Source organism: Podarcis melisellensis (assembly GCF_964234715.1).
Source record: "Podarcis melisellensis genome assembly, chromosome: 1".
Lineage (NCBI taxonomy): Eukaryota > Metazoa > Chordata > Lepidosauria > Squamata > Lacertidae > Podarcis > Podarcis melisellensis.
Genome location: NC_138528.1, coordinates 46,310,659 through 46,336,193, shown reverse-complemented (window position 1 = coordinate 46,336,193; position 25,535 = coordinate 46,310,659). Strand labels below are relative to the sequence as shown.

At 43.6% G+C, this 25,535-nt stretch overlaps 1 protein-coding gene across 3 annotated transcripts in view; it reads right to left on the bottom strand.

The window, feature by feature from the left end:
* SLC8A3 (solute carrier family 8 member A3) overlaps window positions 1–25,535 on the bottom strand; it is a 164,576-nt gene that overhangs the window by 108,896 nt on the left and 30,145 nt on the right. For all 3 annotated transcript variants that reach the window (XM_081889729.1, XM_081889731.1, XM_081889730.1), the window contains exon 2: window positions 17,455–19,280. In XM_081889729.1, the coding sequence (XP_081745855.1) occupies window positions 17,455–19,223 (1,769 nt within the window). In that variant the 5' untranslated portion in view covers window positions 19,224–19,280. The remainder of the gene's footprint in view (window positions 1–17,454; window positions 19,281–25,535) is intronic.

Genomic DNA, 25,535 nt, shown 5'->3' with positions numbered 1-25,535 from the left:
TTTTTAAAAAAAATATTGCATCATTTGAAAGAATGACAACAAATAAGAAATGACTATTTTGTATCTATTAGATCCAAGAAAATGAATTTCAGATTTAATTGCATTCTTAAGTTAAGAAAAACCAAGTGGGAATTTGAGTCTTTTAACTATGAGATGTTCCCTTATTGCTTAGCCCTTAGATCAGGGGTAGGCAACCTAAGGCCTGGGGGCCAGATGCGGCCCAATCGCCTTCTCAATCCAGCCCCCGGACGGTCCGGGAATCATGAGTACAATGTGTCCCTTTATTGAAAATGCATCTCTGGGTTATTTGTGGGACCTGCCTGGTATTTTTACATGAGCAGAATGTGTGCTTTTATTTAAAATGCATCTCTGGGTTGTTTGTGGGGCATAGGAATTAGTTCTTTCCCCCCAAAAAATATAGTCCAGCCTACCACATGCTCTGAGGGACGGTGGACTAGCCCACAGCTGACCCCTGCCTTAGATTGTACCTGGAATTAATTGGGAACAGACCTTGAGTGGCTCCAAAACACAAGTAACCCACACTTACTCTGTTAACATGGATGGATGGAAGGAAGGAAGGAAGGAAGGAAGGAAGGAAGGAAGGAAGGAAGGACAGATAACCACACACACAAACCATCTCCTCCAAAACATGAGAACATTTGTGCTCTAAATCCCTATATGGCTCATCCATCTCACCATGTTGGAAAGGAACACAGGTTTCTGAACTGGAACTCTGGAAATGAGTTCTCCAGAAAAATATAAACAAAACACAGAGCTAGGCTGAAGGAGAAGTGTGACATGACTCAGGACTATTTCCGGGGCTATAGAGTGGAGGCTTTGTGTGAAGGAAAGGGGGCTGAAGAAGGTCCGTTTATGCCTTATAGGACAAAAGGTCTGAGATGCCTTGTAGTTTGTGTGAGTGCCCACTCCACAGATCCCCTCTCAATGAATTATTGCTGGCAATTACTATTTCCTGGAATCTGGCACATCTCTGCCAGGAATTTATAGAGAACATTTGCAAAGTAGGTTAGGCTGAGAGTTGAAAATGTTAACATTCTGTTGTCAAACATAGCTTTTGTCCTCAGCTGATTGGGGACATGACCCTTACAAGAGGTGCTGTGAGGAAGTGGACAGGGGGCCTCAAATGCACATTCTGCCCCAGCCTTCTTGGTGTTCTGCATACTGTAGCAAGATTAAGAGCTGTCTGTGGACTACAACTCACATCATCGCAGACTATTGGCCAAGGCAGCTGGAGCTGATGGGAGTTGGGACTTCAACAACATCTAAAGAGCTGCAGGTTCACCATTCTGGGTCTAGATATTTTGCTAAATTGGCCCAGCTGGAAGGTGATTTCACAAGTACTCATCCTTAAAGGCTCCCCACTCCCACCTACTTGCTTTCCCTTCTTTTCAAGTGGCTCAGTCCCCAGTTCAGTTCGGCATTGAGATTCAGATCTGCCATCTTCAAGGTCTCTTCATTCAGTATTCTCCCTTCCAGAAAGGAATAGGAGATCTACACACAGCCCTTGCTCATCTTTTTCACGAAAACTGTCTCCATTATCTTTCTATTTGTTTCTTCTTCTTCTTTTTAAAGATAACATTCAGATGACATCCACCTCCCACAGATTAAAACGATTTAAAGGCATATGCTGAATTTCAGGACTAGGACAGTCATGCTAACATATTCATTACAAACTGTGACAGCTACATTCATTCCCGTGATACCTTTTCAGCTGGGCGAGAATTGCAAAGGATGAAAGAACAAACACTGTCTTCCTGGTGTCATTAGAGCAATAGACCCACAGGATAATAGACATTTGAGACATGCTGGGAAGGGAAGCATTTGGAAATGACAAATGAACACACGATTCCATCTAATGCATACAGAAGAGATTAGCACATCTTAAGGGGCTTACTTTGGGCCATTTCACACACTGTCTTGGGGGGGGGGGACTGGTTTCCCACATGGGAACACACTATAAAGATCTGAAGTCATTTGGGAAATCTCTGCAGTACATCAAAAATATCTTTTAAAAACAACTGTTTTGGTGGTATGAAACATTCTGTTTTCAGAAGGCATTATATGGGTACATGCTAAAAACATAACCGATGAAGTGATCTGCTGTAAGTGGGGAAATGGTTTTGAGAATCCATGGATTTCTTTCTTCTTTTTAAAAATGTATTTTTAGTTAATTTTTACATAATAAATTTAAATTCAAACATCATTTACCTCCTCATTTAGGATTCTCTGAATTCCTTGACTGCCCTCCGTCCTTCCATGGTTACCATTGCCGTTCTTTTTTCCATCTGCTTAACTTATTTTCACCAATTTGTTTTTTTTAAAAATAGTCCATTTTCCATAGTTTTTCATACATTACAAGCATTACTCAAATCCTGCCAAAGTTTTTAGTTGTTTACAGTGTTCTCTTAAATACATTATAATTTTTTCCCATTCCTTCTTAAAATTCTTCTCTTCCTGGTTTCAGATTTTTCTAGTCAGTCTCGCCATTTCGGCATAGTCCATCATCTTCATCAGCCATTCCTCTCTGGTTGGAACTTTGTCTTCTTTCCATCTCTGGGTCAGTAGTACAGTGGTACGCTTCAGGTTACATACGCTTCAGGTTACAGACTCCGCTAACCCAGAAATAGTGGTTCAGGTTAAGAACTTTGCTTCAGGATGAGAACAGAAACCGTGCTCCGGCGGCACAGCAGCAGTAGGAGGCCCCATAGGCTAAAGGTGGTGCTTCAGGTTAAGAACAGTTTCAGGTTAAGTACGGACCTCCGGAACGAATTAAGTACTTAACCTGAGGTACCACTGTATCCTTGCTGCTGTCGTCGCGTACATGAATAATAATTTCTGCTCCCTCAGAATCTCTGTACCTAAAATGCCTAACAAAAAAGCCTCTGGATCCATGGATTTCTTTCTATCCCTGGAAGCCCAGGCTGTTGCAGAGGCCAGGATATCTCTGTGCCAACTCAATCCAGCAAGAAGGCCGCAACTGCATTGTCTGGAGAAGACCTAGCAAATCTCTTTCATGCCTTTGTAGTAGACTACAGTAATGTGTTGAAGTGGGGCTGCCCTTGATGAGAATTTTAAGGTCTCCCCCAGTGCAGAAAGCAGCAGCCCCTTTTCCGATAGGATAGGTCACTGGAAACACGTTCATCCCAAGTTCAGCATCTGAACTGGTTCCTTGTTTCCTTCTGGCACAGATCAAGGTGCTGGTGTGTGCGTGTATTATAGTTTTATTCTTTTTCATTAAAATGTACAAATAAAAGTCAAACATAAAATGTAATAAATGAGTTCCAATCTGTTCCAATAATACAACACAACTTCTTCCACATTGCCTTCAACTATTTATATTCTGTAAGTTTATTAGATTCCTCCGTCCAGCCACAAAACTGAACTACTTTATATATAAGCAAAAAGGAAATTCTTATAACATTGGTAACACTACTGTTTTCTTGATATTTAATTCTAATCCAAAACCTATACTGCTTTCCCACAAACAAGCTAACTGAGGCAGGTTCTGCTCCTCTCATTTTAAAGGATAAGTTAATTTGTTCAGCATGAAATTTTGCCAAGTGCTTCTCCATTTGTCCCCAATGGGAGCTGCTTTATTTTTACTTACACACACACACACACACACACACACACACACACACATCCATCCTTGTTGCTACCAATAAATTACCTATCAACTCTCAGCGTTCAGGGCTAATACTGTATTTCATCAAGCTCAATAAAACAATAAATGATCCTTAGCATCTTTCCAAAATTGCCATACTGTATCTTTATACAATATATTTATTCATATATTCTGGTTGATCTTTTTACCCTTCAACATTCTTCTGATGTATTTGCAAACTTCTTTTTAATTTTCCTGCACATGTATAATGCCACTGGTACAAGTCCTTATTTTTTTTAATGTTGAAGCACTGCTGCATTTAGAGGTACAACAAAAAAAATGCAACCATTGAGATACTGGGATTATGAACTGCTAGATCAGCTTTCCCCAACCTGGTGCCCTCTGATGCTTTTGACTCTCAAATCCCATCAGTCCCAGCCAGGATAGCCAATGGTCAGGGATGATGGGAGTTGCAGTGCAAGAATACCTGGAGTTCACCCAGCTGCTCTAGATATTCCTCCCATATATTAGTATATCTTGAACCCCCATCAATATATTACAGGTACTTGAGAGAGCTTGTTTAGAAGTTCTTAAGTTTACTCTAGGGACGCGGGTGGCGCTGTGGGTTAAACCACAGAGCCTAGGACTTGCTGATCAGGTTGGCAGTTCGAATCCCTGTGATGGGGTGAGCTCCTGTTGCTCGGTCCCTGCTCCTGCCAACCTAGCAATTCAAAAGCACATCAAAGTGCAAGTAGATAAATAGGTACCGCTCCGGTGGGAAGGTAAACGGCATTTCCGTGTGCTGCTCTGGTTCACCAGAAGCGGCTTAGTCATGCTGGCCACATGACCCGGAAGCTGTACGCCGGCTCCCTTGGCCAATAAAGCGAGATGAGCGCCGCAACCCCAGAGTCGGTCTCCACTGGACCTAATGGTCAGGGGTCCCTTTACCTTTTTAAGTTTACTCTAAGAGGTCCCGCTATCTTTCTATTCTCTTGGTCAGCTCTCTGCAGTCTCACTATTAAATTCATGATGTGTCTAAACACAGGTAGTCTGTTGCAGCAAAATAATAGTCTTGAGGCACAAGAAGACTTGCACAAATTTTCATGGGTCAATGGCCTCTGGGCCATGGCAATTTATGTGATAATGCTTTTGTCAGTCTCTTTGTTGCTCAGACTTCCAGACTGCATGATTTCTCTTATTTATTGGAATGCAATACTTTCATGTTCTTTTTTTAAAAAAATAATAATACATAAAGGCATATTTCTCCCATGTACTTAAATCACCTGTGCTTCTGCCCACGCTAAAATATTTGTGATGTGATTGTGACTTGTATTAGCTAGAAAGAAAAGGCTAACACATCTCTATGCTTATCCCAAATTCTAACAATAGAGATCCTCTTTCCATTTGCTCTTTCCATACCTTGGCCTCCAAGGGAATGATCAAAACTTCTTGTTCCAAGTTCCAGCACAAGTTATATTTACATGCCTCCAACAGCTGCTAAGGTGACACTCAGCTATGTTTGGCATCTCCACTCCTCCCTATAATCAACATTGCAGCAATACCCTTTTCTTTTAGACCAATTAATACATACTTGGTATCTGATTTAGCTTCTTTTGTTGCATAAACACCAGTAAAGTTACTAATAAAGAGCAGATATTTCAGTCAGGTTTTCATTTTTAGCACTGCTTTCTGACTCATCCACGAAAGCTTTAACCTTTACCGTGTCCGGAAATCTTTGGTTGTCTTATGTAACAATGGCTACCATAATGTAATCCTACTGTATATTGACCGGGTGGGGTGATGGGGAGAAAAGATTAACCGGTGAAGCAATTGCCACATCCTACGCCCTTCCATTTCAACATGGGTAGGACATGAGGGAGGAATTTCTTCACGTTCCACTTAGAAATGGGAGGGAATTCATTACACCAGTTTCAGGGCTGGCAGAGAGTTGAACTGGTTCCTAGCACGTATCAGAGAAGCAAAGGGGTTCGGGGTGTGGCCTCTCCATCCCTGCCCTATCACCCCTCCATACCTCCTGGCATGCCCAGGTCCCCTCTCCCCTGCCAGCAGAACATCACAAGCAGGACACCTATGACCATGCAACTTCCCATGACCAGGCCAATGGACTTTGGGCAGCATCCGTATCATCCCACCAGTCTTTCTCTTTCTCTACTGCCAGAGCAGCATTCACGCCACTTCCCTGAAGCTCAGTGAGTTTAGAATTGCTTTCCAGATTGTTTTCTGTAACATCTGAAAGATGAATGACCCTGCCGCTTGGGAACCAGGAGGTGGCCAGCCCAACGGATGGCAAGCACGCGCCTTTAACAGGTTTATTCCGCTGGCAGGGATTCCTTTCAGAAGCATTTGGGTAAGTGCTGCACACCACGGAGTTCAATCTGCGCTAAGCAGATTAGTTCTTTACCGGTGAAAGGTTCTGGGCAGCAGGATAGAGTTACTCACCATGTGATATGAGGCGCTTGTCATTAGGTTTCACTGATAGGATATAATTATATGCTCCCTGGAGGGTACTTCTAATTGAATTATAGGGTGTCTCACAAGCATTCTGGGCAGTGGTTAAAGGAAGCTGAGCCGTTCTCTTGCCCAGAAGAAGATAGAGACACACCCCGTAATTAAATTAGAAGTACCCTCCAGGGAGTGTGACCTTACCTCATGAAGTCATTTGTTATAAACACGTCGATTGTTGTTGTTTTTTTAGTTAGCAATCTTAAGATTCACAGATTCCCCTCCCATATCCTCAGCTTGCTTGCCCCTGCTTAAATCTGAGATATGAGCAAGCCTATAGCTATTTTTGCACAGCTCTCTCCTACTCCCTTTCTCCTCCATCCACAATTGTGTCAGAAAGCATGACACTACTGGAGGTGCTATTTTCACCCAGGAACAAAGATTATATATTCTGTCTGCAAATATTGGATGAGGAGTTTAAATGACTAAACTACACGTACAGTTAATTACATACCTGCTACCTGATATTTTCCACCATGCCTTCAATTGAAAACGAGGTTCTCCTGTAATCAAACTGAGTTTGTTTTACACAAAGAAAATAGTGTCCTCTGTCTCAAGGCTCCCACCCCAAACGCTACAAAAAGAGGCTCTTATGTACGGAAAAGTAAGAAAGCTTTATTCAAGGTTTACAATGGCACAGGTCAGGCTACGGATACAGATTCCAGAGGCATGGTTAAAGAGTTCAAGAACAGCATCAGATTCCAACAGCAGACAAAAGCTGCAGAGGAGTCTCAACAAATGGTCACACCCTTCCAGGCAGCTTTTAAAGGCAGTCTTGGGAGACTCTTTCACCTTACAACATGGTGCATTTGGAGGGACAAGTGTCTGTTGCTAATGGCGGAAGCTCCTCTGGCTCCTCCTTCCCTCCAGCTGACCAGCCTCCCCTCTCCAGCTGGTCAACACCCTTCCTCAATGCTAGGGAATCTCTACTCCACTCTGTTGATGGGGGAGGACAGGGAGACAGCAGGACTACTGCCCCTCCCTGACATCTAAAGGTGAAGGAGCAAGGCCAGAGTCCTTCCCCTCAGCCTAGCCCTGCTGACAGTGCCTTCCAAGCCCTCCTCTTCTTCCTCCTCTGACAGCAATTGTCACCCTAGCCTCCAGTCAGTCGGGATTGTGGAGCTCATGACAGTGTTCCGCCTCAGAGGGGTAGCTGTTAGTCTGTTGTAAAGGAGACAGTGCAAGAGGACAGCTATAAATATGTAGGAAGCCATGACCTGGTTTAACACAAACCTGAACTGCAGTTAACTTAAAAGCAAGGACAGTTATTGCACGACCCTCCACACTGGACTACAGCTCCCATTACCCCTAACCATTGGACATGTTGGCTGGAGCTCATGGGAGTTGAGAGTTCAACAACCCTCTGGAAGAGGGCTGCAGAGGAAAGGAGAATATTTCACAATGTGCACCTCAACAGCTGAACCTCAACAGCAATATAAATGAATCTGGGCATACATGGCAAATTTCACTGTGATGCTTTGTGAAAAGAAACTGGAATTGAAAAAGCCAGTGCCCTGGTTTCATGTACTATGAAGCTATTTGCTCAAGTTCAGTGTTAACCACACTGAATATTGGCAACCCGTTTTAATTGCATAGAGATCCCAGAAATGAGCTTTGGGTACCAGTGATGCTTGCATAAAAGATGAGACAATCATTATGAGCCCCCAAAATATTCTGTGGGCCAGAAAGTGATTCCTAGCTTAGCCCACCTCACCTTATCTCCCCCAACCTCTCCTTTCCATTCAGTCTCCCTCCCTGATCCCCTCCAAATTGCCTCTTCACATCCCTTTCAAAATAACTGACCTGTCAGGGGCAGCCAGATGCAACAAGGAAGGCCTGATCATCATGACTATTACACCAGTCAACTGACATATGTCAGGAATTCTAGCAACCTTTCCAGCACGATTCCCTCTTAGCCACCCTGTGTATTTCTGTTGCAATAGAAAGTGTGGTATATAAAATACAGATAGGAGCATCTCCACCCTCATCGTTCTGCCTGGACACTGAAGTCCAGCTCTGAGAGCCTTCTTGCAGTTCCCTCACTGCGAGAAGTGAGGTTACAGGGAACCAGGCAGAGGGCAGTAGAGGTGCCCGCCCTATGAAACGCCCTCCCATCGGATGTCAAAGAAATGAACAAGTATCTGACTTTTAGAAGATATCTGAAGGCAGCCCTGATTAGGGAAGTTTTTAATATTTGATATTTTTATATTTTATCATATTATTATTATTATTATTATTATGTTGGGAGCCGCCCAGAGTGGGCAGGATATAAATATAAATATCATCACCACCACCACCAATTATAAAATTCATGATATTGATTTTACCCATCATGAAATGTTGAACCTGGCATATTTTAAGATGTTACCTACGTTTCAAGAATTCAACCTTGGGAATTCACTGCCAACTCACTTTATTATGATTATTTTAATTTGTATGCCATTTTATATTACTAGCGATCTCTAAGCATTTACATATTCCAACAAAAAGCAACCTATATTGCTAATGTTTATTTAAATCTCAACTACCAGAACTAGCGACAATAATTTCTTCTAATCTTGTGTGTGCGTTGTTTTTTTAAAAAGTTCTTTCCAAATATGGGCAGATCCGATTTTGTACAGCTTACAAGGAATAGATAAAGTTTCAATTCAGAATGGGAATGTACACAAGGCTCTGTGAAAGAGGAAAAGGAATGGCATTCCTCATATGTCTTCACAGGCTCCATCAGCATGATGAGTATCCCATTGTCATTCGTATTGTGTTTTCTTTACTCCTGTTGAGGCTGCCTCCAAAATGAAACTACGCTCCTATTCTTTATTCACCTGCTTATAGAGAGGTTAACACCAGTTGCAAGACTTACTGCACTTTCATAAGCTAGAACACTTTCAGCCAGCCTCAAAGTCTTAGGGGCACTGGCACTGTCCTATCTGCATAGCTGTCAACGTTCCCCCCTTTTTAAGGGAAATTCCCTTATTCCGAATAGGATTCCTTGCAAGAAAAGGGAAAAGTTGACAGCTATGCCTGTCAGCTCATTTAAGAACATGGCAACAAAAAATACCGTACTTTTCCGTGTATAAGACGAGTTTAAACTCTAAAATAATGTTAAAAATCTGGGGTCATCTTATACATGGGAAGTGCAGAGGGGGGTTGGGCCATTGGTTGCATCTGGGATCAGGAGCTTATCAGCTGTGATTTGGTGGGTGGTTGCATCAAGGGCTGGCTTGGATTGGCTGCTGCTGCTTCCAATTGCTGGCTGCTGTTGGCTTTGGCGACGCGTGCGATTGGCAGCATTTGTCAGTCGGGTTAGCGATATTTAGCATTCCCCCCCCCCAAACAAAGCTCAACAACTCTGGACCATCTCCCCCCATTTTCTTAAATTGGAGTCCCACAAAATAGGGGGCGTGTTATACACGGGGACATGTTACACACAGGAAAATACAGTAATTTTATTCCATGAATACAGTGATTGTATGAGGCACATCAATCCTTATTGCGTGGCAAGTCCCCTCCCCCATGTGAAATGAAGGCACCGGACACATTATTTACGGTTAATGGGCATAAAAAGGCCACAACTTTATTGATTACAGGAATTGAAAGGTATTGGCCTTAGGCATTGGCTCCTATCGACTACCCGGCATGGAGACCGGGAAGGGTTATCCACAAGCCGTGGGAGTCCTGTCGAAGTACGCCAACTAGGATCCCACGGGTGTCACCGCTCGGGGGCGTGCCGGAGGCCTTTACCTCCCTAGGTTTCGGACAAGGCAATGCCCCCCGGAGTCCTCTACCGGACTACCCTTTTCATTGGGGGAAGGTGATGGCGCTTCCTTCCCCCTTCATTTGCATAACAATTACCCCCGCCAATGCCTAACTGCCAATACCGAGGAAGTTGTGACGTTTGCTACGAGGTAGACGAAAAAACCAAAAGGCTGGAAGTGCGCCAAGTTGGAAAAATTCCTACCAGGCCCCTTGTGGCGACCAACCGGAGTCCATAGCAAAGTCATAGCTAGCTAACCTAGAGGGTGGGAGGGATGGGAAAACCCGATCAGCTGCAACGGGGCAAAGAGGGCGGTCCCCGGGCGCGCCTGGCCTTAAATGGGCTAGGCCACGCCTCTCCAGCCCGCCGATTGGCGGGCAGGGTCGCAGGCACACCCAGGGATTCCCTTGTTCTCGTGGGGGCAAAAGGTCAGCCCCCGCGTGTTCGGGAGGGGGTGTCCCGCAACCCCCATTCCTCTGAAGTTCGGAAATGGCTTAACAACGAAGTCACCTTTTGAGCAAAAGAACATTGTTGCTGCTATCCATGGTGCTAAATGCATCTGCTCTGGACTGAAACCTTGACTTTAGCATGGAGACCCTCTTTAGTACAACCCAAACTACCAGGTACATAGGAAAGCAACTACTGCTACTCATTGCACATGCTAAATTCAGCTATCTAAGCTGGTGAAGAGAAAATGCACCTCACACGCAAAAACCACATTCTTGCAGACTTAGGGTGCAAACACCCCTAGGTCAGGGGCAGCCAAACATATTTTGCTGCCTGAGGCAAAGAACAAGATTGCACCCCTCCTTGTTCCACGTGTGGAAGCTAACTGGCCTGGCTGTTGCATCTTATTTCAACACTGGTGGCAGGATCGCACCCCCCACTGCGCCTGCAGGTCGTCTAGGGGGTCCAGGACAGGTCATGTAGCATACACAGCTCTGTCCGGCACCTGGGCTTAGGGGGGACAGCAGAGGATGGCCCAGAGTGGTAGAGATGCCCCTACAATACTACTACAAGTAACTATGAGTTGGAACCTAATAATAGCTAGTTTCACAAAAGCTTGCACAAGAGGTTGTGCAAAGGTTTACATAATGCTTTAATATTAAGGATCTAAAGCAGTTCTCATGATTGCACAAGCTCTTTGGATAAACATTTTCCACATTTCTAAGGGCACTTTTGGATTCAAATCCTTGTAAAACTAGGGTTAACACTGCAGCATAAGGTCTTACATTAGTCTAACAGGAGGTCCTGGCACGTTTCCCATTCAGGGGTGCAATACTCGGTTGGTGGATAATTTAATGACAGTGACGATGTTTGTACTACCACAGCATATGAGGTTCTGGCACATTTTCTGGCTGTATTAACATATGTACTGGCCTTTTTGCTGGAGCTTTTGAAGATGAGATTTAAATGTAAGGCAGCTATCAGGCATCCTTCCCAGACGATATTGGATGAGAAATCAGATCAACAGGTTTGCTCCCCATTAATATTTCCAGAGTCTTATTTAATACCTAAAATGAAAAGGTGTTGGACATTCCGATCCATACTGGAAACGAAAGTTCATTCTGGCAGAAATATATTCAATATGTGAAAATCTAAGGTTAACCACTATCCATTGGCCAGCTTTAACCCGCGTATAATAATAATAATTTTTTTTTTATTTATACCCCGCCCTCCCCAGCCAAGGCCGGGCTCAGAGCGGCTTACAAGCAATAATAAAAACAAGATGAATGGTTACAACTTAAAAACAAGAATAAAATACAACATTAAAATAATGGAACATTAAAATATTAAAATGTAGCCTCATCGCAGGAGGAGAAGGAAAAGAAAGGGGGGGGAGAGAGGGAGGGAGGGAATCAAATTGGCTCCAAGCCAAAGGCCAGGCGGAACAACTCTGTCTTACAGGCCCTGCCATCTCAGGGCATTGCCAGATCATCTTGGGACACTCTTTGGGTAGCTGCGCGAAGAGTTGTTGCTGCCTCCTTCCTGTCACTTTTGAAGCAGCACAAGCCCTTGGTGCAGCTCATCTGGAAGGAGCACTTGAGATCAAATGCAAGATTTGGTGTAAAGGCACAATATTGTGATATATAACCTTCAGTCTATGCCTTGTTTGGCTTGGTGCAACTGCTCACGGGCTTCAGACTGGTCCATTCATGTTAATATAATTTAAGTGCCTTGAGGAATATGGACTTGTCTACTAAAGCACATTCAAAGAAGATTGTGAAGCTCCGGGTAACCTTTTCAAATTATTTAGTCTTTGATCAGACAGACACACACACACACACACACACACACGCATGCATGTATGCATGTGATAGTAAATGGGGCTGTAGAAATATCTAATTCTATATAAAGGAATTTTAGGGATTTTCCTCCCAGCAGCAGATTTCTCTCTCTGTGTGTGTTTATCTGATTGAAAGCCAGTGAAATAAAAATAGATCTTTCCCTACAAAATCTGGAGGGAATGGCTGAGATGGATTTATTTAGGCTGCAAGGCCACAGTAAAGGAGGGCCGATAATTGAATCCTTCTAGCTTTGTAGCAAAGGGATCCTAAACAAAGGCCTTTTGCAGACCTGAATGAATGGAAGGGCTCATATCACATGGATGTTTTTTGTCTGATCAAAAAAAGTATGCACTCTGCAAATCCAGTGAAATGGAAAGCCAGCCACCTGCAGGAACAAGGTTGGACCTGGACTCTAACCCCAACACATCTATTTTTAATGGGGCAAGGACACCTTTTCAACAATGGTTGACACCTTCTTCTAACCATGAGATCATCAAGCAACACCATCACCTCTAGGCTGAAGTTCAACCTACATAAAGGTTGAAAACCTATATAAAGAAATATGGGCAAGACCATGAATGAACCAGTATAGCAAAAGCAGATGGGAAGCGACTTTTTGCCTGCATTTCTAAACATCAATGGATAGATCTCATCTCTGTTCCATGTCACTAAGACACAGGATAGAACAAGTTACTTCCTTACCACAGTGAGCAAGAGTAGCAGAACTCTGAAACCAACCACCAATTAGTTGTTTGACCTGAAAAAAGGCCATTTTTAATCCACTTTGGGGTAAGTTCCCTCTAAGATTATGCAAACACATGGCCCGTGAATTAATCTTACAGCCCTTCCACCATGGGCTGCTAAGAATCCTCTTCACCTATTATCTTCACTGTCAATGTATTTCACTCAAGCTATGGGCGATTTGGGACTCTGGGAGTTTCCCTCATTTGAAGTTGTCACACAAATCCGTTCACACGCCATTCCATTCCATTCCCTTCCTTCCACCCACCCCTGACAGGATGCCATTTGTCCTTCACATGGACAGTTGGCATGTAATCCCCATCAGCACCTGTCAGCAAAGGCTGTAAGAGGGTAAAGATCAACCCAATGCCTCTCCTGTTTAAGCAATTGTCAGGGTGTCCCATTTCAGAAGACTGATTTCATGCATTCCTGAAACGCCACCACAATCACCTGATCCTAATCTCTAGAAAGCCGCACACACTGCTCCTCAGCCAGTCAACATGAAAACACCACGGATAATCTCCCCAAGTCATGCCAGCCAATGCACAGCCAACATTCACGCTGAAGTGTTTCATACCATAAGTATGTACCATAAGCACTGCATGTCAAAGGGAAAATAGATTTTTTTTCTTAGTGATTATTAAATCCTGAAAGAAGGGGAGCTTATCTACAACCTTTGACACATATCCAAGGAGCAGGGCATATAAGTAAATCCAACATTTAACTCCCCCCACCAAAAAAAGCTTCCACCATTGTGGAGCCCCTATTATACAAACCTTCAAACATCTATACATGCGGGTACATGACACTGATATTTAGGACCTGTGTGTATCCTGTCTCTCATAAACACAAAACAAACTCCTTGATGAAACCATGCAAGTCTCTCAATGTTTTGGATGCATTATTTAAATGGCTTGTCTTCAAACGACTGCAATCTCCTCCCTGGAAGTCCTTAATTGAAAAGGGTCATTTTGTAAAACAAAAAATTATAGAGGAGAAATACTGGCTACGGGAAGCTGACCTCAGCCTGCTTACAAAAAGTTACAGAAGCTGTAATTTAAACTTGGTATGTCAGTAAACTCATAAGAGGGAAATGTGTCTTCTTAACATTATTAATTCCAGGGAACTGACTGTGGTAATCAGAGAATTCCCAAGAGAAGCATGAGAGATGATTCTTAAATAGCTCAGCCGACAATGGGCGGCCCACAATCCCTATAAGTTAGAATCTGATGGGAAGTTGGGAGGTCGGCAGCAGCAGCAAATAAGTGGCAAGGATGTAAGGCAGTGAATGGAGAGAAAGCATCTAGTATTGTCAACATTCAGAATTTACAAACACCCTGCTAAAAAGTAATAGAATTGTAGAGTTGGAAGGGACAACAAGGGGCATTCAGTTTGATTTGCACCCCCAAATCCTTGCTCATATTCTATGATTAAAAAAAGAGAAAAATAAATCAGCCCAATCCATGGGTGCTTCTTCTGTACTAGTTGCTATGTTTGGAAATCTGCCATGTTGGAAAGCCGTGATGTATGTGCCCTCCAAAACAGCGGCTTGAATTTTAAAATCAATTACTGGAGAAAATGGAACTTCATCTAGCAGGTTCACAGGCATCGCAGTGACAGCACAAGTCCTGCTAAATATATGTAGTTCTCACATTTGCCCTTTGCGGCATCACTTGGGGCAATGTGGCAGCTATTCAATGTTGCAGAATTGGCTCTTGAACTATTAAATGGATTACGTAAAAAAAGAAGAAGAAGATCCAAAGGTCTAATGTGTTTGAGCTTGCTACTTTCCCAAAAGGCACTTCAGTGCATTAACCTGGACTAATGATGGGGATGGAATAAGAGGGATATGAGAAGGGCTGCCTGAGGCCCACGTCAACAAGGAGCAGGGGCAGCGGGAAATGCTTCCAGTGGCCTGGATGCTCTCCAGTGGCCTAGCACTCCTCACCAGAAGGCAGGGTTCTCTGAGCAAGGATAAAGTACATAGGATCTGTAGAGGCTTGAGGACTGCTGTCCTAGACCTCACAGCTACCTGTCAATCAGCTCTGAAGCTGTTAGGACAGAGCAGATGGCAGCAGAATTATAGCTGTTGGATGAGGCTAGTGGATCTTCCATAGGCCCCAACCCAATATGGTGGATGGGACTGCTTAAGGGGGGAGCACCAGGGTGCAGACCTCACAGGTCTGTGCATAGCTGTGACCTCATTGCCACCTCAACTTGCCCTATCCCATGCAATGAGCTTGGAGACACTGCTGACAGGAGGATACCACTGTGTCCACCACCACACAAGCCAACACAGCTGCTAGTATGTGGCCAAAATGAACTCAGTTCCATGCTTACTAAGAGGAAGCCTGCAGAGGCAGAGCAACAGTGATGTAAGCTGCACACCATCAACGGGTTGGCACCGGTGGCAGTACCAGCCCGCCTGTGTAGAACAGCTGGGTTGTGGGATTTGGATTGCTTGCAGAGTCACAGAAATTAGAACTCCCCTCAATTCCACACTCCTTCAACAAGAGAGTTACACAGAAGATCACCTATCCACCAACAACAGAGAAATAATTTCCCCCAACCCACCTCCCTAAATATGGGTGAGGAAACTTTGACCATACTGGAATTACAGAAGCAATAAGCAAGACCCGGCAGCAGGATCCATCTGCTTCCCACAGAATTGAAGTTTGATTCAGGGGTCTTTTTTTATTCCCACATTCCACCCAAGATAAACATTTTTAGGGATTCAGCATGGTTTCTTTTCTTTTTTAATATTTTAATGATACACAAACTTTTGCCACTTAAGGAAAAGCATCCTGTGCAATCATCTCTGGTCATTGTCTCCTAAGTGGTAGGCAGTATCTCCAGGACAGAGCAAACTCCATTTCCTGACTCTTTAATGTTTTCCTGTATACCTACTTGATTGAGATCAATTGGGGTGGGGGGCGGTGTGGGACATTTGTGAATGCAGCTAACCTTGTGCTGACATGAAAAAGAACAACTTAGAATTCTAAAGGAAAACAACTTGCAGTTGTAGCTGTTTCGCTTTACCACTCTTTTCTTGTAAATAGAGGTGGTCTTTAGGTTGCATATGACAGGTTTCCATTTGTCTTTTTTTTAAATCTGGCACAGCATCCAGAATCTCCTCCTGAAGGATCCGCTTTTTCCATAATGGAAAATTAGAGAACTATTAATTAAGCATGAAACTGTTAACATGTATAGTGCATTTTGCTGCGATGTCACTGGACAGTCACAGAAAATGCAATTATATGATTGCGAGTGAAAGAGAAAAATGCCTCTGCCCAGGGGAGACCAAGTCAGACCATTGGAGCACCTAGCTCAGTATGGTCTGTTCCTCTTGCATTCACTAACAAACCCTCACAGTGACAGAGGAATCAACAGAGGCAGGGCAAGTAGAGCAGCATAATAAATCTACTAGAGATGTTGCTTTAACATGTATTTTATAAAGAGGAAGGTATAACAAATTAAATGTGTGATTAATAAAGCTGTGTCTGTTTTAAGCTTCAAGCTAAAAGAGATGATTACACTGAAGGCATCTTACAGATTTTTCCACCTTCCAACTTTATCTAAAATATCTTGCTAATTTAAACTGTAAATCAGAGGTGGTCATGCTACCAAACCTTAATATAGGAATGTACATTGCTGTAGACTTGGCTAACAGAAGATTTTGTTTCCAAGAATAATTGCAATGTGCATCATCAAAGATGGTAGAAATCCCTTAGTATGTAAAGGAATTTTATTTGCAGGGGAGCACGTGAAAACTGCTCGGGTTTCCTACCATATTTCTTAAAACCTAATTAGAAGCTTTTATCTCTCTCTTGAAGCAACCAATGTGTTACTCAGACTCAAACTGAAAAAACATTATTGGGGGGAAATAGTGATTAATTTGTGGGCTGGAAAGAAGCAGAGGAGAATGTAACTGGTGGGATAAAAAAACATTAAAAATTGTATCTGAAGAAGTGTGCATGGACACAAAAGCTTATACCCAGAACAAACTTAGTTGGTCTCTAAGGTGCTACTGGACAATTTTTTAATTTATTTTGATTGCGCCAGACCAACATGGCTACCTACCTGAATCTTGTAACTGATCAGATGAACCAGTAAGATCAGGGTATGATGACCAAGGATCTAGTTCTACAACCATAACTTGTTCAATCTGATAATAGCATGTGTCAATGACAATTTACTTGGGGAATATTCCTCTGGACCAAGACCCTAACTTTATTTTGGAACTTAATCTTGTCACATTTGAACAATACTCAAGTAAAGTTTCAAAGGTATTCCCATTAGGCCATTAAAGAAGAATGCAGCCATATTTATTTATTCCTAGGAGGAGAGCAGAAAAGCCCAGATCCTGCTGTAGGGTTCTTGCCTGGGGGGAGATAAGTATGGAGACTAGAGGGAAGGGAGAGAGGACAGTCCATTACATGTTGCCCTTGTTTACCTGTGATGGAAGAAAATTCTGGAGTTAAATAAATAGTTGACCTCTGAAGAAATTAAAGCAAGGTACTTACACAGTTTCATCGTTCTTGAACTCCAGCTCCCCATAAGCATCTTCAAAGTCCTCTCCGCCTCCTTTTGCTGTTCCTTCTACTGTTCTAAAAGGGACTATGACTGTACCTCGGGCACCAGATGTCCTAAGGACTTTCACCTCCATTACCCCAATGCTCTCACTGACATGTATCACGTCACACTCAAAGGTGAAGATGCCCGCATGGTCATCATCTAAGATAGTCACAGTGGCCACATAAGGAGAGGCCAGCATGGCCTTGGGGTATGGCAAGTTATTGAGCTCCGGAGGAGGTTCGTCTGTCTCAACCACCCGCAGGTTGCTGAGGCGCACAAAGAAATGCTCATCTTCCTCAAAGATGTCATCATCAATGATCCCTATAGAGAACTCTTTCTGGGTCTCCCCTGACTTCAAGACAACCGTCCCTTCTGTAAACTCATAGTCAGCCCCCGCATTGGCAGAGCCATCCTCCGTTTTATAGTCCACATAGATTGTCTTGGATATGTCTCCTCCTTTCCGAACGACAGTTAGGAGGACAGCACCACAGTTCTCCAGACACTGGTAGGAGCAAGGATCAAAACAAATTTTTGAGATAAAGTCCTCTGGTTCCTCTGGCCGCACCTCATGCAAGCTAGCACTCCTCTTGGCTTGCTCAGCTGCATGCTTTTTAAGGATATTTCCTGCTCCGGTCATCATCCTGGTGGCCTGAATCCGATAGAATGCTCTGCTCTTTTGCTGATGAGATAAGGCATAGTAATTGGCCATTTCCACCAGCTGGTCTAAGTCTTTCTCTGGGTGTTTTTGCTTCAGATCCTTGAGAATCCGGATCATCTCTTTGCGAGACTCGTCCACCTCTTTCCCCTCCATAGGCACTAGGTTTCCATCCAGAAAGTGAGAGTTCATCATCTTACCGTCCATTTCAATCCCTTTGGGGTGCTCCCCCTCAGTCTCAATGATAATACCTCTGTGCTTGTCAGTGCGGTACTTTTTGTGCATATACTTGTAGAAGAACAGCCTTCTGTCTGCTATCCAAGCCAGGAGGACACAAACAGGGAAGAAGAACAGAGTGAGGAGGCCTTCCCATACCTGGACCACGCCTGGAGAGAAAACCGCAAGGATCATGTATAACCAGATATAGGCGAAGATGCTCCAAGCCGCAGTGACAAAGAAGACCCTCAAATGCTTTATCTTCCTCACCTCGCCATCAGGAATGACATAGACACAGATGGCTATGATAATAAACATATTGAAAGCTGCACTGCCAACTATGGTTGAAGGTCCCAGATCGCCAGCAATGAATCCATGGCCACAGACCTCTATCAATGACAGGAGGATCTCAGGAGCAGAGGAACCAAGAGCCATGAGGGTCAAATTGGAAACAGTTTCATTCCAAACTCGGATGGTGGTGGTGGTGGTTTCTCCATTGGGTTTCCTGATGGTAACCTCTTTCTCTTGTGAAGTAATGACCTCTATGGATGCCATGAAGCGATCGGCAATGATGGAGACTCCGAGGAACATATAGATAAGTGCCACAAAGTAAACAATAACCCTGGCAATTTTGTCCCCCAGAGATGGGTTTTCTGGGTACCATATTGGCAAGATAACACCCTCCTTGCACACCGAGGAACCTGAGCATGTACTGTTTTGTCCTATGCTGGCTGGATCTGCTCCCGTGCCAGCGTCCACCTGCAGACCATGTAAAAAAAGGACAAAAGTAATGAGCCCAAAATGGAGGAAGGCTGAGCTGACAGGTTGCAACCTTAACCACGCCATACACAAGATTTAGCTTCTACTGTCCAGAGGCAACAGTCTTCTTTCCAGGTTAAGAACCTGCAACAGAAAAGAATGAGAAGTATGAGATGGAAGAAAACAAAAGAAAGCTGTTTCGTACATAAACAAAGTGTTTCACTGTTATTCACCTCAAGTCACATCTACTTATTAAGTACACATGGAAACAGCAACAATATCTGGAGGTGTTTATGCAGCGCAGGCAAAATTGTAGCACTGATGAGCAAAAAATTCAGAGGCCAAATGTTTACACAGATCCCACAGTGACTAACAGTATAGTTAATTTAGATACCAGTCTCTGGATTGTAATAAACAAAATCTGCCATTACTCCCTTATGGGGGACACAGGAGCCCTTATAGAGTCCTTTGTAGGTTCTCCATCAGCAGGAGAAAATAACAGAGGCCAATCAGAGAATACTGAGAAGCAAAGCAGCTAGTAAGCCTGATCTTTATTGAACTGTTGCAACAGGGTGCTCCCCTCAAACACAGGAAAGGAGGAGGATCCAGAACCAAGGTGTGTCTGCCCTTATATAGACATTTTAAATTGCCTTCCCCGGAGCTCAAGACCACCCCTCCATACATCATACATACATCACAGAAGGGGTGTAACCCAAGACCACCACCCCACAAACATCATACCTGCATCACAGAAAAGGTGCTCTACAACAGAAAGTTGCTGTTTTTCCTGTCTGTCAGGTTATCTGATAATGCCTTATCTGATTGTCTTTCCTGGTATTCTGGCCATTCCTTTGAGATGGTGATTTCCCAATTCCCAAGACAATGGGAAGGTTTCCTCACCCCCTCCCTCCTTGCAGAGAAAACATTTGGTCAGTTTGGGAGTCAAAATGGTTTCAGGGCAGTCTTCCTGTGCTGCTCCAGACATGTGGTCCACATAGCTATGTACATGCTTGGTTGGTACATTTATAAACATTTATTATATATATAAGACCTAAAATTTTTAATTTCAGGATGAAAACAGTTACCAAACGGAAACTGAATTATTATCAAGGAAACTCTACCGCAAGGGTCAATCCTACCATGATGCAGATAGAGGTGAAAAAATTGCAGCTACGTGCAACCCAATCCTATCCATATCTATTAAGTTCAGTGAGACTTACTCCTAGGTAAGCATGTATAGGACTGGATGCAAATCTCCCACTTCCACGGGGGAACACAGGGAATACTACTTCTTTCCCGCCACAGAAATAAACTTCCTGGTTTATTTTGAAGCTATTTGGGGATTTTTCCTCATGTGTTTCCGAGAGTTCTCAGATTTCTCTATATCACTTGTCAATCACTGTTCTGAATTTATTCATTGACTATCAACACTGGAAGGTGAGGATATGCTCATTTCTCCCATCATCCCTAGCTAACAGGACCAGTGATCAGAGATGATGGGAATTGTAGTCCAAAAACAGCTAGAGACCCAAGTTTGGGGAACACCGGACTAGATGACTCTAGTCTAAAGTTCTATGATTCTATGGCCAGTATATGGCTAATCTAGCACCTTTAGGAAACTACCCAGTCCAACGGTGGTAACCTCCGTTTAAGAACAATTTGCTTTACAAACTCCACAAAACCAGAAATAGTGTCTTTGCTTGTGAACTTTACCTCAGTCTAAAAACGGAACCAAACAGTGGAAGGGCACCGGCGGCAGGAGGCCTCATTAGGGAAAGCGTGCCTCAGTTTAAGAATGGTTTCAGTTTAAGAATGGACTTCCGGAATGGATTATGTTCGTAAACCGAGGTAAATGGATCCTCTGCATGTTCCAACAACAACCAAAACTCTTAAAAATCACTTTGCCTATATTTTCAGTGTCAAGGGGGAAAGGATCCCTGGGGAAAGGAAAGGACCTACAATAGCATGGAACCGATCACTTTGGCCCAACTTCTGCCTCTCAGTCCAGTCCACATATATGCCAAAACAAAGCTGAGGGAGGAAACAGAGAGAACTTACACTTCTCTGAACAATCTAAGCAGCAAACTCAAAGCCTAGTTCTTATTACTTCTGCTGTGAACTACTCATTGCTGCAAAGCTGTATCTATAATTTGCTGGCACATAAATCTGAATAAGCCCACCTGCAGGCTCTAGCAGCACATGTCATACATTCTGAACCTCTCACTAGCGCGGTTAGAAGAGATTCCAAGAACGCTGCGCACATGGCCAGAGTTAAATAGTTTATATGCATAATCGTAGACCAGAAATGTCTCAAATGACTAAAGAATTTGCAGCGCTGAGTATATTCCAGGAATCGTTTGAATGTTATCAGTGTGAACAGATGCATCACAAATGGCAGGTTTATCATCATGTTGTGTCATTCGCTTCTACCCCCAAGCAGGCATAATCTGTCCAGTATCAGCAACGACCAATAATTTTTTTATAAGCTTTCAGATAAGTATATATAATGACAAGCAAAACAGGAAGAAAAGAATGAACAGCGACTGCAAATGAACAACAACAAAAAGACCCACCAGGCCTGAAAAATGGAGAGAATTGATTTTGTGGTATCAGAATCACAAATCCATATCAGACATCCTTGGGATAGATGAGGACAGAAAGAAGTAACACATCTCCTTGGCATTACACAGATTAATTCAGACATGACTTATTCTTTCTGCCTCGCTCTCTGAAAGCCTAGTTATTTATTTCCTTTTCTAATTTGGACCTGACTTTTGGTGTTAGTCTAGGCCAGGGGTCTGCAACCTTTAAGACAAAAAGAGCCACTTGGACCCGTTTCCGAAGGAAAAACAACTGGGAGCCGCAAACATGCGCGCCGCTGCCCTCCGATCTGACAGCGGGCGGGAAGGTGATGTCGGGATGGTGCGTGACTAACGCACACACCACCCCCATGCGACGTCACAGCCAGTACAGCGCCCACCACAGTGGGGAGTGTCGGGGCTCCCTCCTGGAGCCGTGGCAAAGGTGTAAAAGAGCCACATGCGGCTCCGGAGCCACGGGTTGCAGACCCCTGGTCTAGGCAGAGAGAAGCTAAGGTTGTAAAGAGGATTCTGGGGCCAACCTTGCAAGCCCTGACTCAAATTAATCACTGTAGATAAATGTTTCTGCAAGGTACCATGACGACCAGCATTTAAGACAGGGGCATCCTTTTCTGTATTCATGTAGAATACAGCGCCTGGTTGCGGGGGGAGGGGGGGCTTGAAGATCATTGTCCTCCTAAGCCAGTGTGGTGTAGTGGTTAAGAGCGGTGGACTCATAATCTGGTGAACCGGGTTCGCGTCTCCGCTCCTCCACATGCAGCTGCTGGGTGACCTTGGGCCAGTCACACTTCTCTGAAGTCTCTCAGCCCCACTCACCTCACAGAGTGTTTGTTGTGGGGGAGGAAGGGAAAGGAGAATGTTAGCTGCTTTGAGACTCCTTAGGGTAGTGATAAAGCGGGATATCAAATCCAAACTCTTCTTCTTCTTCTTCCTGAGGCAGAAAAATATGTGGCTGCATAGATATGCATCATTCCACATGGGGGAACCATCCTACGGGCCACATCCAATACCCCGCAAGCCTCTCATAAACTGTCGTTAGTTTTGTGTGTGTGCTGTCCTACAGGTCACCTGCTGTGATACCATGATACCAAAAGGGATGGAGTTTTTTAAAAAACAACAACCCCCAATTGCATTTTTACACTTTTTATTGATTTTAATCCCCACACTGATTATTGATTTTAATCCCCACCCCAAGACTTGCCTTTGAGGTGGTCTGGAGTCAATATACAAATGTAGCTGAGCAGAGAAAAATCTACTTAATAACATGCTTGTCACCTGATGTGATGGTGACCTGCATGTGTGAACTGTCCGATCTAACACCACAGATGGATCTTCTTTATCACATTACCAGAAGCAGAAGGGTTTTCAGTGGTGTGAGTTTACACGTTCAAGCTGCATGCTATACAGTGTCAACTAATCAAGCGGGGGGGGGGATCGAGCAGCACACATGCATGTGTGAACTGAAGAGGTGCTGCTCGGTAGAGAAAGGACTGCAGGAAAGTTACAATCTCATGGCCAGCACAGGTTTAACACCACAGGCAGAACTTGCATCTCAGATACAAAAACAGTTCACGTGTTAATTTACAGTTCACATGTTCATCTTACGTCTAAAACAGTTATGTGAATGCATACGTGATCCCGCTTCTCAACGGTTTCAGTTGTTTTTAGATGGATTTGGAAAGAGAGAAATAGCAATGTTTTAATTGGCCAGGAGAATTTGTTTCCCACAGATCAGGGCAAAGAGATGGAAGAGGAAAAGTTGAAGGGGTAAGCTGTCACTTGCGTAGGTGCCACACAAAGCGTGCTATTCATGGGAATAGGGGATCCTCTCTCCCATTGATTCAAAAACTCTGCGCGCCGCTCAAAACAGAAATGGCTATCTTGTTGGCCTGCTTTTAAAACTGACCTCATACGAAAATTGTCCTTCTGCTTAGAAGGCAGCTGTATGAGTTTGAGAGTCTTTGCATTAACAATATACTGCGGAATTAATTACCGGCTTCTGTTTCTAAGCTGAGAGGTAGAAGCAGCAGAGCCTCCTGTTTTCGTGGGCTTTGTTCAAAGCAAGAGAGCAAGATCAAAAGATCGGGTGTGTTTTGTGTACCCTGTGCAGAAAGACTCACCAGAGAGCAATTTTTTTCAATAAAAACCACATTGTGAATGTATTGCCAACAGCTGAAAATAAATATGTAAATTAAATAAGAAAAGCTGCTTTCACACAGCTCAGTTCTCTTGTTAACAGTATGTGGATATTAAAGCCCACATTAGGAGAGCTCTTCTTATGCATAATTTGCATGTGCAATTACTTTGATTGCGCTGCACATTGCATGATTATGCACATACAGATTGTACCTGCAAAAAACCCCAAACCACTTAAAAAACCTAGGCTTGGATTTTGGCAATGGTATCTGCACTTTTCTGCAAATGAACCGACAAAAATTCTTAAGAGAGAGGCAAGTTTTTTTTAAAAAAAATGCATTACAATTTGTAATTCCAAATTGTCACCAGAAATTTATTATGTACTTACTTACTACATTTTTATGCCATCTTTTCCTCCAAGGATCTCAAAGAGGCACACATGGTTCTCTCCTCCACGTTTTATGCCCACAACATTCCTGTGAGGCAGGTTGGGCTGAGAGAAAGTAACTGGCCTGAGGTTACCCAGTAAGCTGAGTGGATATCCGAACCCTAGTTTCCCAAGAGATAGCCCAACATTCTAGTCATTACACCACACTGGCTCTAAACCCTAGAGAAAATTTCTGTGTGTTGAAAAGAGCCCTAAAGAGAGGATTTCTAGAATGTTCTGCTAAACAACTAGTAACCTGTGACTAAAAGAAAACAAATGTTTTGAATTTCTACATATCCTTTTTCACAAAGTTACAGCAGTCGTGATCACAACTAGTTACATGTTACAACCTGGATCTCTAGAGCAGCCTTTCCCAACCTGGTGTCCACCAGACCTTTGGACTATAACACCCATCACCCCTAACCATTGGCCATGCTGACCAGGGCTAATTAGAGTTGGCAGTATGAAATACCAGGTATGGGGATGCCACTCTAAGGGTGTGAGGTGCAACAGGATTTCTAAGAAAGAATGTGAGTTTAGAGCCGAGGTTCTCACTTTGTGGTCCATGAGCTCCTACCAGGCCAATGTGTGGAAAGGATCAAGAACAGCTGAGCTATGCAAAACTCTCAAAATCGTCTTATGCTGTTTGAGGGAAGGAAACCTGCAGGGAATTTTTTCATCAGATTTCTCCAGGGGGAGGAGAAATCATCCAAAAGATGGGACTCGCTATTACCAGTGGCAGTTGCACATCTTATTTCTTTTTTCCTAACTTCTCCCCCCACTCCAGCATCAGTGTTAGCAGCCTGGCCATCATAGGAGCCAACTCCATTCACCCCCTCAATAAAATACCCTAACCCCCCCCCCAAGTTGATGGGCATTGCCATTCAAATGGCGTGCATGCATCACATCATGTGATGAATGCTACAGTGTGGGGCTTACTCTCCCCCCCCCCCACATTATTATATTCAAGTTGGCACTCCTGCTGGCCATCATTTTGCATCCTCCATAGATCCCCATCGACCCTAAACAATTGAAGCAGTGTCATACCCCTATAATCAGTCGCGCCGTCTCCCAAAGAATCCTGGGAACTGTAGTTTGTTAAGGGCACTGAGAGTTGTTAGGAGACCTCTTTTCCCTTCACAAAATTACACTTCCACAAAGTTCCCTGGGAAGATGAACTGACTGTTAGGCGCGCATAGAATTGTTAAATATGCACGATTCAGCCTGTAGTCTTCA